At 65.3% G+C, this 16,645-nt stretch overlaps 1 protein-coding gene across 2 annotated transcripts; it reads left to right on the plus strand.

Annotated features, from left to right (window-relative positions):
* Positions 1-1,595: 1,595 nt before the first annotated feature.
* Positions 1,596-16,622, plus strand: SLC4A2 (solute carrier family 4 member 2). 2 transcript variants are annotated; one of them, XM_028525443.2, is made up of 23 exons: positions 1,596-1,764; positions 4,019-4,132; positions 5,905-6,070; positions 6,206-6,447; positions 6,528-6,646; positions 8,041-8,276; positions 8,368-8,507; positions 9,365-9,545; positions 11,191-11,326; positions 11,414-11,579; positions 11,678-11,792; positions 11,926-12,110; positions 12,188-12,413; positions 12,546-12,761; positions 12,872-13,020; positions 13,121-13,315; positions 14,151-14,420; positions 14,529-14,618; positions 14,824-14,990; positions 15,344-15,597; positions 15,689-15,858; positions 16,117-16,290; positions 16,408-16,622. In XM_028525443.2, the coding sequence occupies exons 2-23, from the start codon at positions 4,082-4,084 to the stop codon at positions 16,486-16,488; spliced, it is 3,729 nt and encodes a 1,242-aa protein (XP_028381244.1). In that variant the 5' UTR covers positions 1,596-1,764; positions 4,019-4,081; the 3' UTR covers positions 16,489-16,622. The 2 variants fall into 2 exon arrangements, with proteins under 2 accessions (XP_028381244.1, XP_028381245.1); XM_028525444.2 differs by lacking the exons at positions 1,596-1,764; positions 4,019-4,132 and adding an exon at positions 4,731-4,823.
* Positions 16,623-16,645: the final 23 nt, after the last annotated feature.

Here is a 16,645-nt window from a genome sequence, read left to right on the forward strand (position 1 = left end):
TAGGCGGCCTACATCCCGGACCCAGGGGGACAGGCTCTGACCAGGTTGATGGTGTTGAGGCCCCAACGACCCCTTGACACTCTCGGTACGGGTTCCCAGCTCTCGCCAGGCCATCTGGTGACCCCAGGGTCGATTAGGGAATGACTCCGGGCCAAGTCTTCCTGATAATGACTTGACGGAGACCAGCTGAACACACGGCTGGGCCGGGAGGCAGGTGCTCCGTTTGAAACTGGTTTTAACACATGCCGGAGACCGCTCTTTTCCCTGGGCCCCGTTTGTCGGCTTGGGCGCTCCAGTGGCTCGCTTCACTCCGACATCCCGAGGCAAAGGGGCCGCAGCGCTGCGAGCCGTCCCCCAGCGCCCCAATCCCAGCCCGGTGTCCAGAATCCGAGCCTACTAAAGTCAGCCAGGGTGTGGCCGAGGGCTGGCAGGTTGGTTACCGCCCTCAACAGACAGAAGCACAGACAGATAGCTACACTCGCTGCAGCCTTGACCTCATCCCTTCAGGAGTTGATTATAGATTTGCTTGCGCTGCTCTCTAATTGTCTTATGATTGCATTTCTGAGGGCTGTGAACTGGACGAAAAACGGTCCCAAACAGCACACGGCGCAGGAAGCGGAGTTGGTGCTAAACATTTGTTAATCGACTCGTTGATATCTGAACGTTTTCTGCGTTCACGATTCTGTCCTTTGCCCAGTGGCAGACTATGGAAAAGAAGGGGAAAGGATTGTCCTTATCCGGAAGAATTTATATTTTAGTTGGGAAAACCAGAAATACACCGATTTTTTTAATGGCAGATGATGACCATGAATTGGGTTCAAGGAGGGAGGGAAGTCACTGCAGGAATCTCCCTGAGGCAGGAGTACCCCCTCACCCCCCACCCCTGCCACATTTGCAAAGTCGAGCTCAGCGCAAGGTAATGGGCATCCAACCTCCAGCCGGCGTCACCTCTCTCGCCCTGGTCCTGTCCCTCTAGGCAAAGACGGGCTTTCTTGGAGGTACTTGGGTTACTGGAGAGGGTGGGGACCGCGGGCACAAGAGAATCCTGTCCCTGCCCTGACTGGTGTGGCTCAGCAGATTGAGCGCCGGCCTGTGAACCAAAGGGTCCCCAGTTCGATTCCCAGTCAGGACACCTGCCTGGGTTGCGGCAGGGTATGAGAGGCAACCGCACACTGATGTTTCTCCCTTCTCTTTCTCCTTCCCTTTTCCCTCTCTAAAAATAAATACATAAAATCTTTAAAACGAGAGAGAGAGAATATTGTTCCCGATACATTTGTATTTCAACTTTCTCCGTTCCGAATTTCCTGAACATCTTTGCGCCTCCGTTTTTATCCCTGGGATTCCCCAGCGTGAGTTGGGCTCATTTCCGCCCAGAGGTGCCTAAATGGGCCAAGAGACCGCGTCCCCGGGGCGCCCGAGTCCCACGCGGGGAAGCCAGGGCGGCGGCCACTCAGGAGAGCAGGGGCTGCCTCCTGGACCGGGGCCCTGGTGCCTGGCGGTGCCTGGAAACGCGCTTCCGCTCGCGGGTCTGGGCCGCTGCTCCCCGCCTCCCCACCCGCCGGGGCCGCGCACGGTGCGCCGGGGGGGCGCGCACGCAGGGGGCTGGCCTGCCCGCGGCGCGGGGGAAAGTTGAGTTGGGAGAAGTTAGGAGCGGCGGGGGCGCGCCCCGAGGTGGGCACCAGGCAGTCGTCGGGAGCGCACGAAGGCGCGGGAGAAGGGGAAGAAACCCCAAGACCCCCGCGACACGAAGTCTAGAGCAAGCGGGTGAGCGGGGAGGGCCAGGGCCGCGGAGGGAGGAAGGGAGGGGAAAGGAGGGGGGAACTCGCGACTTGGTGTCGGGAGGGAGTGGAAGTGGAGGGAAGGGCGGAGCCTGGGGCTCGGGAAAGCGAGATCTAGGGAAAAGGATGGGGAGGCGAGGGAAGTGCTGGTCGGGAGCCGGATCCGGGGTCTGCTGCTTAGAATTCCCTAAAGCGAGGGTGCCGCGCCCCCTGCCACCAGGAGGGGGTAGTCTCCGGGAGGCGCCGCCGGCCCTCCCAACTCCTGAGCGGACTCCAAACGGCACCTCTTCCTGTGCTGGGCGCCCAGCCTGGGGGTTGCCCGGGGCCTTCTCCGCCCACCTCCGGGTTGGGAGGAAGAGCCGAGCAGGGGGTTGGGTGGCGAGTCAGGTAAGGACGAGGGGTCGGGCAGAAGAGGGAGCAGCTGGGTGGGAGTGGAGAGAGGAGCCCCGAGAGTTGGACCCGACTCCTGAGGGGCGGGCCTGTTAGGGAGGGGAGCTCCGTGCTGGGGGTGGGGCGGTGCTCCCTGAAATGCAGGGTCCACTTGTGCCGTCTCCTTCCGCGCCTCGCCGCAGCCTACCCCACCTCGAAGAGCTGTGGAATGTGCGGCCGCACTTGGTGAATGCCCAAGTTGCGGTCCGGGGGGCTAATCCCTTGGGCAGGGGGAAAGATGCTAATCCCCCGGGCCGGTCGGGGCTGGTCCCCGGAATGTGTCCTCACCCCGGATTATCGGCACCGATGCTCCGGACAGAAGCTGCTTTGTGTTCTAGGATGGCGGGGGAGGGGGCGGGGGGTGTTAAAGGGAGGATGGGGAAACACACCGTGGGCACAGCCCCGCACAGCCCGGAGGCAAGAGCCCACACCTGCAGACTCTCGGGACGCTCCACACCAGGGTCCCACCCCCCAGGGCCCTTCTCTCCCCCACACTGGACGTTCCCTGGCTGAAGTCCTGCTGGGGGATGTGAAGAGAGACGTCAGCTGAGTTGGAGCGCTTGCCAGGAATGTGTCGCTCCAGGCGCCCCCCTCCGGGACTGACCCCTACCCCCAGAACTACATCGTTTGCCCTTCCGCTGGCTTGCCTTACTCCCAAGGTAGCCCTGAGTCGGGCAAGCCTGAGTCCCCCTTCCCCCAACCACACACTGGGGAGTTTCGGTCCTTTTACCTTCGGAGGGCCTTGGGTGCCCCCTGTGCTTCCCCCACTGTGAATGGGCACCCCGATTTGCACTGGTCAGGTTCCCTAACTGCAACTCACCCACTCAGACACCCCTATAGTCACAGTCAGGCGGGCGTCAGCCCAGCCACTCAGATTTTCCTGGTCCGGGGGGAGGGGAGGGGTCAGGCTGCCCCTCAAGGCAGAACCTCAGGGTTGTGTGCTCAGCCTCTTCCAAGTTCGTCACGAGCCCCTCCCCCATCATAAAGCTGTGCCCGCCTGGCCTGTGCCCGGAGTCCTCCTTCCCTCCGGCCCAGTGAGTTGAGTGGAGCTGGGCTCCTGCCCCTCCCCCAAGGAGCCCGCATTCTCCCCCGCTCCCCAAGCACCGCCCCCAGCCCCTGCCCCTGCCCCGGGAGGGAGTGCGGTCATGCTCCCCCTCCCTGTCCTGGTCCGTCTCCTCTGACTCCCTTGCTGGCCCTGTTGGCCTCTCTCCAGAGTTCTTCTCCCTTCCTTCCTCCCCACGTGCCTGCTCCGGAGGGTATCTCACTCCCCCCGCCCCCGCACGCCCTCCCCGGTCTCGGCCCACCTCCGCATGCCACCCCTCGGTCGCTGCTCCTGTTTCGGGCTCAGCCTGTCCTTTCCGTCTCTCCCTCCTCCATCTAACCCCCCCTCCCGCGCGCGCGCACACACACACACACACACACACACACACACACATCCACTTTGCAGCTCTCTCTCCAGGTCTGAGCCCCTCCTCCTTTTGCGGCCTCTCCCCCCTTCTGCTTCCAACCCCTCAGTCCTCAGTCCCTTGGCCCTAGGCCGCGCTGGTCTTTCTCTTTATTCATCTCCTTTCTTCCTATAAATAACTTCTCTTTGGTCTTGGCGCCTCTACGGGCCACTCTGAGGCCCTTCATCCCGGCCGGGAGTGTCCTGCGCGGCTGGGAGACTCCTCGTGGCCAGCCGGCGGAAAGCCCCGCATCCTGCCCTCCCCTGGGCTGGCCTGGGCTGGGCAGAGGGCTGCAAAATGCCCCGGGCGCCCCCACCGGCCTGGCCCTGCTCTCACCGGTGATCGCTCCTCTCCCCCCAACCCCAGGTTATGCCGCCGCCTTGTTGCCCTGAAAGCCGCAGCGACAGTGAAAAGGGCTAAGATTTGGCCATGACCAGCGCCCCCCGGCGCCCCGCCTCGGGCGCAGACTCTTTCCGAACTGTGAGTATTGTCGGCGAAGCGGCCGCCCTCCGTGCCTCCTCACGCCACAGGTGCTCTGCTGGGGATTCCCTCAGGGGGGTGTGTGTGTGTCTGTGTGTGCGCGAGCGCTCACGCCTGCAGAGGCTTGGGAGCGAGGGGGACCCGCGAGGTGTCCCCAAGGAGCGCTGCCATCCCTATCCTGGCCTTGCCTGGCTCCAGGGGTCTGAGACGGGTATTGGTGATGGTGGTGGTGAGCAGTTAGTCGGGCTTCTAGCTCTGGGGGCGGAGTTGAGGCTGTTTACTGAAGACCTAGGTGGTAGCCTAAGTGAGAGAGGAACTTGGGGACGCTAGATCTCCCGCCTGGCGGTGCCCACCCCGCATCCCCATCCCCCACCCCGACCTTAGAGACAGTGTCAGTCTGTGCTCAGTGGCTTTGGGCGGAGCTCGCCAGCCAGACACCACCCCCGGCCCCGCCCCCCGCCCCACGTGCTACTCAGGTCGGCCACTCCCACCCCCACGTGGTTTCTGCCCCACGTGGCCCCCTCCGGATTTTCCTGGGAAGTGTAATGATTAACCCCGAGTGCCACCATCAGCCCCTTATTGGTCACTTTGGCCCAGCGGGCACGTGACCGAGAAGGGGCGCCGGCCGGTCCCTTCCCCCTCCTTCCCAAGTTCACCCCTGCCTGCCATGGACTTCCTCCTGCGCCCTCAGGTGCGAGGGGTTCTCGATCCCCACCCCCTCCCTTCCAGGCTACCTCCCCACTCTCTGTCTCGCTTCGGCACCTCCCTCCGCCTTCCTCCCCGCCAGCCAGCGAGCTCATTCCGGTCGGGGAGGGCCCGCGCTTGGGGGTTGCGGGGCCAGAGCTGCAGAGATGGGCTGGGAAGAAGCCACCCCTGACCCCCCTCTGTCTTCGTATCCAGTATCCCTGCCACCCCAGCGGCTCCTGTCCCCGCCTCGGGGTCTCCCCAGCACCTGCCCTTCTTCCCAGCTCCCTCTTGCTCTTCCTCGTTCTTTCTTCCTCTAGCCTCGCGCACCGGCGCCGCCGCGGAGGGGACTCCATACCCCGCCCTTTGAAATCTTGATGCCCTTCAGGTCCAGAAGCTCTTGAGCAAATATTTGGCGCGCTTGGAGCGGAGACCGGCAGGGGGTGGGCGGGGGGCTGGACCGAGGCCACTGGCTAGAGCAGGCCGTTCGTTAGCTGAGCACTCCAAAAGCACCACCGCAGTCCCGGCTGCTCAGCTCCTGGCTCCCGCAGCATGACTCAGGTGGGGGGTGGGGGTGGGGTGAGGGGCGGGGCCAGGGAGCCGCGCGGGGGTCCCCAGGGCTGCGGCGGGGTGGTGAATGGGGGGCTCCCCTGAGGAGGCGAGGCGGCCACGTTCCTTTCCAGGGGCTGGTTTCCGTGTGACTCGGACTCCAGTCCTGGTCAGTTAGGTCGGGCGCCCCCAGAAGTTACTTTAAGGCTGGTCAGTTGCCTCTAGCGAGAGGGAGTGTGTTCCCTCTCAGCCACGTGAGCTGCCGCGTTCACACACCCGGCCGTCGGGCTGGATGCGCAGGATTTGTGTGGAGACTTCCCGAACAGCCCCTGTTGCCCGCCGTAGCTGTGCGGGTGGGCACAGCCGGGCTCCAGAGCACCCGGACCTAGAGAGTGGGCTGCTGGGTGGGGGGCCCAGTCCCCAGCATCTGAACCGGCAGGCTTCTGGGGGTACCTCCCTCCAGTGCTGGGCAGGGTGGGGTTTCGGGGTGAGCTCCTAGTGAGCCGCTGTGTCTTCTCTCTCTGCTCTCCCCCTCACAGCCAGAGCCAGAGAGCGTGGGCCCCGCGGCCCCTGGCTTCCCGGAGCAGGAGGAGGACGAGCTGCACCGGACCCTCGGGGTGGAGCGGTTCGAGGAGATCCTTCAGGAGGCGGGGTCTCGCGGAGGGGAGGAGCCCAGCCGGAGCTATGGGGAGGAAGACTTCGAATGTGAGGGGGAGACCCTGAGGAGGGGGCAGGGTCCCTCTGGCTGGACTGTCCACCACGGAAGGGGCTGAGCTGGGCCAGGGGCCGGGAGCGAGGCCGTGCCTGCCAGCAAGCAGCGGGGTCCCCTTCTCCCTGCAGACCACCGGCAGTCCTCCCACCACATCCATCACCCGCTGTCCACCCACCTGCCTCCGGACACCCGCCGCCGCAAGACGCCCCAGGGCCCCGGACGGAAGCCTCGAAGGCGCCCTGGGGCCACCCCCACCGGGGAGACCCCCACCATTGAGGAGGGAGAGGAAGATGAGGATGAGGCCGGTGAGGCTGAGGGTGCCCGGGCAGTCACCCAGCCGTCTCCCGCCTCCACTCCCTCTTCGGTGCAGGTGAGTCAGGGCAGGACTCCGGGGGGACCCCCGGGGAGGCCTGGCCTGGCTTCGTCTGCCTACATGGGTCCCTTCTCCAGTTCTTTCTTCAGGAGGATGAAGTCACCGACAAGAAGGCAGAAAGGACCAGTCCCTCTCCGCCTCCACCACTGCCCCAGCAGGAGGCAGCTCCCCGGGCCACCAGAGGGGCCCAGACTGGGTGAGTGTCCCCAGGCGGCGGTCTTCCCTGCTGTTGTCAGCCTGTGGGGTGGGACAAGCGGCAGAGCCTCAGGGTCTTCAGACTGGGGTTCGAACCCCAGTCCTGCTCCCCACTAGCTCTCGGGGCGAGGAACCTCTCTGAGCCTGCTTTCCCTTTTGTAAACCGAGAATAATAGAACCTTTCTTCAGGGCGGTTGAAGGGATTAAGGGGTGGCGGAGTTAAGGTTTAGGAACGTTTTAGCCTGGCATGGAACAGAGGGGCCCCCACCCCCACCCCCGCCATCCCCTCTCCCCAGACTTCAGATGGAAGCATCAAGCATTAGGTCAGGGACTGGTCTGGTGGCCTCCCAGCACCCCTTGAGGCCCTGAGGGCATGAGATAAGTAGAAGACCCCCCTTTGCACTTGGGGAGCTGCCAGTCCACCCTGGTTGTCGTGTCAGGAAATGGCACCAGAGCAGGTTACTATGCCGGGTAGTGTGGTACCAGCACCGGCAGGCGATCGGAGTTTGGGGGCGCTCGCCAGGGAAGGCTACCTGGAGGACATCACTTGGAATGAGTTCTCAAGGTCACTGCTATCACGGACTCGTTGTTTTCTGGGTGCCAGGCCATGTGAAGGGCTGCGGGGAGGTGAAGGGCGCGGCGCCCCTCCGGGGCCTGTGCAGACGCGCACCCTGGGGAGTCAGGCGGGCTATGCGGGTGGTGCTGGTCCCCAGCTGGGTCTGGGCTGTGGACCCGGGCCTGCGGGCGGCCAGACAGCCAGTGGGAGCTGGGGGAGCCTCAGAGAAAGCCTGGCCTTGGAAAAGTGGGTCTGACTGTGAGCAAAGGTGTGTGAGCAGAACCGAGGGTCCTGAGGGTGGGTGTAGGCCGAGCAAGCCTGGAGGGGGCTTGTTGGTCGTGGCCTTGACTAGATGGGAGGCGCTGGACAGCAGGACATGGCGGGGACCAGGACACACAGGCAGTGGCAGAGAGGAAGGAGACACCGGGCTGGGGGACAGGAGCAGGAGTTGGAACCTGTGCGGGATAGGGAGTCACATGTTCCTTGTGACCGCAGGGGGCTGTCTGCGGTCTCAGAGCCCAAGTCCACGCCCTTCACCCTGCTGGGTCACGCTGTGGTCCTGGGAGGGCAGGAGAGGACTGGAGCTGCTCAGACTGGTGGCTGCAGGCACCCCCACCCCAGGAACGGCCTGCTCTCGGCCCAGTTGCACTGCCAAGAAGTTTGTCCTGAGCTGGCCCGTGTGATGGTTTGGGACGTAGTCGGTAGAGTGGGGGGCCCGGTTTAAACTCCTGCTTCTAGAGTGGGGTGTTTGGGGGGGGTGCGGTCCTCCTGCAGGGCTCCTAGCCGAGAGGAGGGGCCCAGCCTCCCCGGGCTCACGGCGGCTCTGTCCCTCCATCCAGAGCCCCGGTGGTGGAGCAGGCAGCGGCCGTGGCCTGCGGCACAGCGGGAGGCGACGACGGCGGCGCCTCGGGGCGCCCGCTGAGCAAGGCGCAGCCCGGGCACCGCAGCTACAACCTGCAGGAGAGGAGGCGCATCGGCAGCATGACCGGGGCGGAGCAGGCCCTGCTGCCCCGCGTGCCCACGGACGAGAGCGAGGCACAGACGCTGGCCACGGCGGACCTGGACCTCATGAAGAGTGAGTTCTGGGCCCGGGCCTGGCACTGGGGTGGGGAACGGGGCTGGGAGAAGAAGCAGGGAGCCTGACGCTGCTGCCCTCCCCCTCCCAGGTCACCGGTTTGAGGACGTGCCTGGGGTCCGGCGGCACTTGGTGCGGAAGAATGCCAAGTCGGGGCAGAGCGGCCGGGAGGGGCGCGAGCCTGGCCCCACGCCTCGGGCCCGGCCCCGGGTCCCCCACAAGCCCCATGAGGTATATGTTTGTTCCTCAGCTTCTCACGCTTCCTTCCTCTCCCCTCGGCCGCCTCCCCGGCCTCTGGGGCCAGCAGTGACCTCCCTGAGCCCCGGGGGCTCCACCCGCGGTTGCGAACCTCCTCCCCGGTGTTGATGTCTGGCGCGGCCATTGTCTGGCAGCTGGCAGTGGGGCATGTGTGGACCCTGGGGGCAGCCCTGCGGAGCCATGAACTTTATTTTCCGGAATCCGGTTACCTCTGACTCATGTGATCCTCCCACAGCCCGGGAAGATGATTGTCCCGCCATGAATCAGGGATGGTGACCGGCCAAGGTCGCTCAGGGACTTGCTGATGCTGCCCCTCTTAGGCCCCGAGGCTCCGGTCCTGAACCCTGACCCTTGCCGTGGAGTTTTTCAAACCGTTTTATTGAGGTCTAATAGACGTACAGTAAAGTGCACCCGGGCTGAGTGCTCAGCGGCCCTGGGCACAGCCGGACGGCCCTGGAGAGGCAGTGGCCGTTGCCTGCCCGGAAGGTGCCGCGCACCTCCGCCCTTCTGTGCTGGGTCGTGCGGGCGCTCGAACACGTGCACACAGAATCGCGCCCGATCGTGCGTGTGCGTGGCGTGCATCGAGGACTCACTGCGAGTCCCGTGTGGGGCTGTGCCTGTGTGCTTCTCCTTCCAGTCCCCCCGAGGGCTCTCGGAGGTGGGCGGTATCGCTCCCATCTTACAGACGAGGAAAAGAAAGTCTCTGACCGAGTCAGGACTCGCCCGGGCCCCATGCCCATGCCCTGTGCCATCCGGAGGCTCGTGCCCGAGCAGTCCCTGGGGACCCCCAGCAGCTCTGACCTTGCCCTGCCCTCTCATCGCCCCCCCAGGTGTTTGTGGAGCTGAACGAGCTCCTGCTGGACAAAAACCAGGAGCCTCAGTGGCGAGAGACGGCGCGCTGGATCAAGTTCGAAGAGGATGTGGAGGAGGAGACGGAGCGCTGGGGGAAGCCCCACGTGGCCTCCCTGTCCTTCCGCAGCCTCCTGGAGCTCCGCCGGACCCTGGCCCACGGTAACCTGCCCGCCCCCCGACCCCTGACCCCTGACCCAGCCCCTGGACACACCCTTCTCCCGAGCCACCCCTCTGAGGGCAGAGTGGCCCCCTAGTGTGTCTTGGGTAACACGGGGATCGAGGTCACCGCTGGCAGAGTGGGAGTGACACTGCTTTCTCTAAGTGACATTTTCAAAGAACCGAAGCTGGCGTGTTTTCAGGCTGACGTGGTTTTAGACGGTTTTGCTGGAAAAGCTTTCTGACCTGCTCCCGCCTGCGGGACTGTGTGGGCCTCCCGAGTGTCCACGGGCGCAGGCCCCTCGAGCTCCGTGTCTGATGTATCTGCTCGTTCCTTGATTGTTTCCTCCTTCGTGCCAGGGCCGGGGCCGGGAGGGGGGGTCACGCCCAGCGGCCGCCAGGAGGCCTGTTCCTGAGCTGCCAGGACGGAGACACCTGCCGTCACAGTCGTTTCCGAGCTCGGAGTAAACAGGCCGTGAGTGAGGCCGGAGCGCTTTCTTTGGGTGAGGTGCCAACGTGCGGGCGCTCCAGCGCCGGGCTCTGCCGTCTCCATGTTGGTCTCTCGGGGGGTTTGGTTCTGTTTGTTCTCAGTTCTGTGTTTGGAAAGTTGCCCTGGACAGAAAAGTGACCTGGTGACCCCTGAAAGAACGTGTACTTCCTGAGTAGTCGCTTGCGGGGAGAGGTCTAGAAAATGTCTTGTGAGCCCCAGCCAGCGTGGCTGGGTTGGTTGGGCGTCGTTCCGCCAGCCGAGGGGTCGCCGGCTCGATGACCGGTTCAGGGCACGCGCCTGGGGTGTGGGTTCGGTCCCAGGTCGGGGCACGCACAGAAGTTGACCCATCAGTGTTTCTCTCCTGCATCGACATTTCTCTCACCCTCTTTCTCCTTCCCTCCCCCTCTCTCTAAAATTAGACAAAATTTTTAGCCCTGGCTGCTATGGCTCGGTGGACTGAGCACTGGCCTGCAAACTGAAAGGTGGCCAGTTCGACTCCCAGTCAGAGCACAGGCCTGGATTGCGGGCTGTTGGGGCTGTGCGAGAGGCAACCGATCAGTGTATCTCTCACACATCGATGTTTCTCTTCCTCTCTTTTTTTCCTTTCCCCTCTATCTAAAGATAAATAAGTGAAATTAAAAAAAAAAAAACAGAAGCTAAAAGGAAGTTCCCTCGCAGGCAGCTGCTGGATGCGGGGGAGCGGAGCCGGGTCCAGGGGGAGGTCTGCGGATGGCCTGAGGCTGCGGGTGGACGAGGGCCCGGGGGTCCCAGCTCAGCTGTGCTCCGGAGGCAGAGCCGGGACCCCGGGGCGGGTGTCGGGAGGCAGCACGCTGCCCGCTGAGAGGAGGGACTTTCTGACACCGGAGTGCGGTTCTGCCCTCGTGGGCCGCCGGGGCCCTCGGCGGAGGCTGCCTGCTTCCTGCAGGGCGTGTCCAGCCACTTCCCAGCCCCGGTGCCCGCTCTGACAGCCAGGTTCCGCAGCCTCTGATGACCCCAGTGTGTTCCTGCAGGGAGGGGTGGGGAGGAGCAGGACCTAGGGGCGATGGGACTCGGGCCTCAGGCCCTGCTCGCCCAGCCTCGCCCTCATCTCCAGCTCTGGTCCGGCCCTGCACTCCCTGGCCCGGGGATGAGGGTCCCCCTACGTCCTCCTCCTTCCAGGGGCTGTGCTCTTGGACCTGGACCAGCAGACCCTGCCCGGGGTGGCCCACCAGGTGGTGGAGCAGATGGTCATCTCCGACCAGATCAAGGCCGAGGACAGGGCCAATGTGCTGCGGGCCCTGCTGCTGAAACACAGGTGCGGCCCCGCCCGCAGCTCCCCGGCCCGCGGTCCCTGGTCCCTGTCGTCATCACCCTTCTGACTGGCCGCCCTCTGCCCTGCCAGCCACCCGAGCGACGAGAAGGAATTCTCCTTCCCCCGGAACATCTCTGCCGGCTCCCTGGGCTCCCTGCTGGGGCATCACCACGGCCAGGGGGCCGAGAGCGACCCCCACGTCACCGAGCCCCTCATCGGAGGTGTCCCGGAGACCCGGCTGGATGTGGAGCGCGAGGTGAGTGGAGACAGCAGCCTGGGCCGGGGCGGGGCTGGCCCCGCTGCACGGCTGCGACCGTGGGCCAAGCTGAGCTGCACTCTCTCTTGCGACCCCAGCGCGAGCTGCCACCTCCGGCCCCGCCGGCCAGCATCACTCGCTCCAAGTCTAAGCATGAGCTGAAGCTGCTGGAGAAGATCCCTGAGAACGCCGAGGCCACGGTGGTCCTCGTGGGTATGTGGGCGGGTGTGTGGGGCCCGTCTTGGGGGCGGGGGTCCCAGTGGCCGCCCGCCTGGCTCGGCACTGCCCCTGGGCTGGGGGCTCCTGGTGCCCTGTCCTCGCCCACAACGGCCCCGCGTGCCCCCAGGCTGCGTGGAGTTCCTCTCCCGGCCCACCATGGCCTTCGTGCGGCTGCGGGAGGCAGTGGAGCTGGACGCGGTGCTGGAGGTGCCCGTGCCGGTGCGCTTCCTCTTCCTGCTGCTGGGCCCGAGCAGCGCCAACATGGACTACCACGAGATCGGACGCTCCATCTCCACCCTCATGTCCGACAAGGTGGGTCCCGGTGCGGAGCCCAGCCCTGCCCCCGGCCCCGGGCCTGGGCCCTCACAGCCCCGTTTCTGCTTCGACAGCAATTCCACGAGGCGGCCTACATGGCGGACGAGCGGGAGGACCTGCTGACCGCCATCAACGCCTTCCTGGACTGCAGCGTGGTGTTGCCGCCCTCCGAGGTGCAGGGCGAGGAGCTGCTGCGCTCCGTCGCCCACTTCCAGCGCCAGATGCTCAAGAAGCGGGAGGAGCAGGGCCGGCTGCTGCCCCCGGGGGCGGGGCTGGAGCCCAAGTCGGCCCAGGATAAGGGTACGGGCCCAGTGCCCAGTGCAGGCGGGGGCTGCCCGGGGCAGGGGTCCCGCGGTCTGTAGTTGCTCCAAGGAGAGTGGGGTGGGCTGTGGGGGTCCTCGGCGGGCGCCCTGACGGAGGCCTGGGTTGCAGCGCTCCTGCAGATGGTAGAGGCGACGGGCGCAGCGGAAGACGATCCCCTGCGGCGGACGGGCCGGCCCTTCGGCGGGCTGATCCGCGACGTGCGGCGCCGCTACCCCCACTACCTGAGCGACTTCCGGGACGCGCTCGACCCCCAGTGCCTGGCCGCGGTCATCTTCATCTACTTCGCAGCCCTGTCGCCCGCCATCACCTTCGGGGGGCTGCTGGGTAAGGAGAGGCTCCGGGGTGGGGGTGGGGGATGGGAAGCACACAGGGGGGCGGGGCACGCGGGGCCCCGCTGCCAGCCCCTGAGCCTGAGCTGGCCGCTGCCGCCCCAGGAGAGAAGACGGAGAACCTGATCGGGGTGTCCGAGCTGATCGTGTCCACGGCGCTCCAGGGCGTGCTCTTCTGCCTGCTGGGCGCGCAGCCGCTGCTGGTGATCGGCTTCTCGGGGCCCCTGCTGGTGTTCGAGGAGGCCTTCTTCTCGGTGAGGGTCCCCAGGGGGGCGGGGGACCCTCTCCGTGGAACACCCCCCACCCCGTCAGCCCGTGCTCTCCGGGCCTGACAGGATGTCCCCCGCCCCTCAGTTCTGCCAGTACAACGGGCTGGAGTACCTGGTGGGCCGCGTGTGGATCGGCTTCTGGCTGGTGCTTCTGGCGCTGCTTATGGTGGCCCTGGAGGGGAGCTTCCTGGTGCGTTTCGTTTCCCGTTTCACCCAGGAGATCTTCGCCTTCCTCATCTCCCTCATCTTCATCTATGAGACCTTCTACAAGTTGGTCAAGGTGAGCAGGTCCCCCGAGCACTGGGCGGGGAGGGGGGAGGCTGTGGGCCCCGGGGCGGAGCCAAGGGGCAGTGTGCCCCTGTCTTGCTCTCTCTCCTGGGTGGGAGGCCAGGCTGGCCCTGAGATGCCTGCCACCCGCTCTCCGCCCCAGAGAGAGAGCGGGCAGTTTCTTTCTCCTGCCTGGCCCCGAGCCCTGCCAGGTAAACCAGGGCTTAAAAACATACTTTCAATAACAAGGGTAATACACTTTTGTTAAAGTGGCAAATGACCCAGAAATGCAGAAAGGAGAAGGCTCCTAAGCAGCAGGCACGGCCACAGCCGGCACACCTGGCCCGTGTCTGCGGCAGGGTCCGTGCCCCACACTCTGCGCCCGGTCCCCGCAGGCCTGGCTGCAGCTGCCCTCCCCAGCCCCTGCCTCAGGAAGACCAGCCTCTGCTCACCCTCAGTTGCCCTGCCCTCACACCTGGTCCTCTGGGTCTTTTTCTTTTTTCAAAGTTTGTATTTGTTTAGAGAGAGGGGAAAGGAGAAAGCAAGAGAGAGAAACACTGATGTGCGAGAGAAATGTCGATCGATTGCCTCTTGCATGCCCCCAGTGGGGGAGCCCAGCCCACAACCCAGGCGTGTGCCCTGACTGGGAATCGAACCGGCGACCTTTTGGTTTGCAGGCCTGCACTCAATCCACTGAGCTGCACCAGCCAGGGCTGGGTCATTTTCTTGATCCACAAGAGACGCTCTTTGCAGGCAGCTGGCCACCCCCCACACCTGCCCCATTCAGCATGCGCCTGAGTCCGGACGCCGCCCAGTCTTGCTGATGGAGCTCTTTGTCCCCTCCTCAGATTTTCCAGGAACATCCCCTCCACGGCTGTTTTGCCGCCAACAGCTCTGAGCCCATCCGTGACGCCGCAGATGGCGGCGAGAACACCACGTGGGCCGGGGCAAGGGCCACGCCAGGGCCAGGGAACGTGAGCCTGGCTGGGCCCTCTGGGCAGGGAAGGAGCCGGGGCCAGCCCAACACGGCCCTGCTCTCCCTGGTGCTCATGGCCGGCACCTTCTTCATTGCCTTCTTCCTGCGCAAGTTCAAGAACAGCCGGTTCTTCCCCGGCCGGGTGCGTGGGGCGGGGGCCTCCGGGAGGCGGGAGCTGCGGGTGCCCAGCGGTCGGTCGGGTCCGGAGCAGGGCAGGGGCCCCCAGTCTGAGCGTGGCGCTTGCCCACAGGTGCGGCGGGTGATCGGGGACTTCGGGGTGCCCATCGCGATCCTCATCATGGTGCTTGTGGATTACAGTATCAAGGACACCTATACCCAGGTAAGGCCCAGTACACGTAGCAGCAGCAGGAGTGCGCTGCCTGGCGTCGGACTCGGGATGGCCCTCTGCAGCCCCTGGCTCCAGAGCCGCCTCTCAACTGGGCAGACACGGGCCTTTTTCCCCACACACCCTCAGCACTCGCCCCACCTGGGGCAGCTCGGGGCTCCCCCTCCAAGGCCCACCTGTCCCGCCCCCTGCTCCGCAGAAGCTGAATGTGCCCAGCGGATTGTCGGTGACGGCCCCTGACAAGCGGGGCTGGGTCATCAACCCCCTGGGCGAGAACAGCTCCTTCCCCGTGTGGATGATGGTGGCCAGCCTGCTGCCTGCCCTCCTGGTCTTCATCCTCATCTTCATGGAGACGCAAATCACCACGTGAGTGGTCCTAGCCCAGGGGGTTGCTGCGCAGACCCCAGGAACTGCCCCGGGGCCGTAGGGGGGGGGTGGCCAGAGCCTGGCCAGGGCTGGCATCAGGTGTGGGGTGCAGAATGCCACACTGGCCGCTGGAGTTTATTCTGTAGACAGCGGGAGATCCCCGTGGCGTTTGCTGGGAGGGGCCCGGGGCAAGCTGGGAGCTGTGCAGAATCATGTAATCAGCTTTATCACGTAACTCCCGTTTTGGATGGAATGGGTTGGGACCGCCAGGTTCCAAATACAGAGCCACGAGCTGGGTGCCCTGGGGAGACCAAGCCGGCCCCGGGCCTCAGCCAGCCCTGTCCCCCGCGCAGGCTGATCATCTCCAAGAAGGAGCGCATGCTGCAGAAGGGCTCGGGCTTCCACCTGGACCTGCTGCTCATCGTGGGCATGGGTGGCGTCTGCGCCCTCTTCGGCCTGCCCTGGCTGGCGGCCGCCACCGTCCGCTCCGTCACACACGCCAATGCGCTCACCGTCATGAGCAAGGCTGTGGCGCCCGGGGACAAGCCCAAGATCCAGGAGGTCAAGGAGCAGCGGGTGACCGGGCTGCTGGTTTCCCTGCTCGTGGGTATGTCTGCCCCCCCAAGCCCCACACTCGTCCGGGCTGGGCGGCAGGGTGGGTGGCCCTGGAGACGACCGCTTCTCCCCCTGCCCCCCAGGCCTCTCCATCGTGATCGGCGACCTGCTCCGAGAAATACCCCTGGCTGTGCTCTTCGGGATTTTCCTGTACATGGGGGTCACCTCCCTGAACGGGATCCAGTTCTACGAGCGGCTGCACCTGCTGCTCATGCCTCCCAAACACCACCCAGACGTCACCTACGTCAAGAAGGTGAGACACCTCCCGGAAGGGCCCCATGCCTCTGCTGCGTGGCTCCTGGGCTGCGTGGGTCACCCGCCAGGCCCCCCACTGTGTACCTACTTGGGCCAGTTTGGCCTGTGCAGACCTGGCTGTGGGGAGTGCTGACAAGGCCCTTCTGCCCTCACCCCCACGGAGGGGAAAGGGGCTGCCTGTCCTCTGGACGGCTGGGGCCCTTGGGGGCCGGGTGAGGCCCAGGCTCCCGTCTCACCCTGCCCCGCCCGCCTCCAGGTCCGGACCCTGCGGATGCACCTGTTCACCGCCCTGCAGCTGCTCTGCCTGGCCCTGCTCTGGGCCGTCATGTCCACAGCCGCCTCCCTGGCCTTCCCCTTCATCCTCATCCTCACGGTGCCGCTGCGCATGGTGGTGCTCACCCGCATCTTCACGGAGCGCGAGATGAAATGCGTAAGGCCACCTGCCCTCGCCCCTCGGCCCTACTCCACCCCACCCCACCCCGCCCTGTGTGGCCCCTGCCCGAGTCCTGGCTGGGGCCCGCCCTCCTGACCCCCGCCTCCCCCACAGCTGGACGCCAACGAGGCGGAGCCCGTGTTCGATGAGCGGGAGGGCGTGGACGAGTACAATGAGATGCCCATGCCTGTGTAGCTGCTGCCGGACGGACAGAGGGACGGGCCGGGGATGCCCTCCCGTCCCCTTCCCTCCTCGTTTTTATTTAAGTGAATAATTTAATGGCCCCTTCCCCCCACCCCCGCAGTAAAGTGCTTTTGCTCCCCCCACCTGCCTTGGCCTTCTGTCTCTCGGA

This window comes from Phyllostomus discolor, chromosome 10, assembly GCF_004126475.2.
Source record: "Phyllostomus discolor isolate MPI-MPIP mPhyDis1 chromosome 10, mPhyDis1.pri.v3, whole genome shotgun sequence".
In the NCBI taxonomy this organism is placed as follows: Eukaryota; Metazoa; Chordata; class Mammalia; order Chiroptera; family Phyllostomidae; genus Phyllostomus; species Phyllostomus discolor.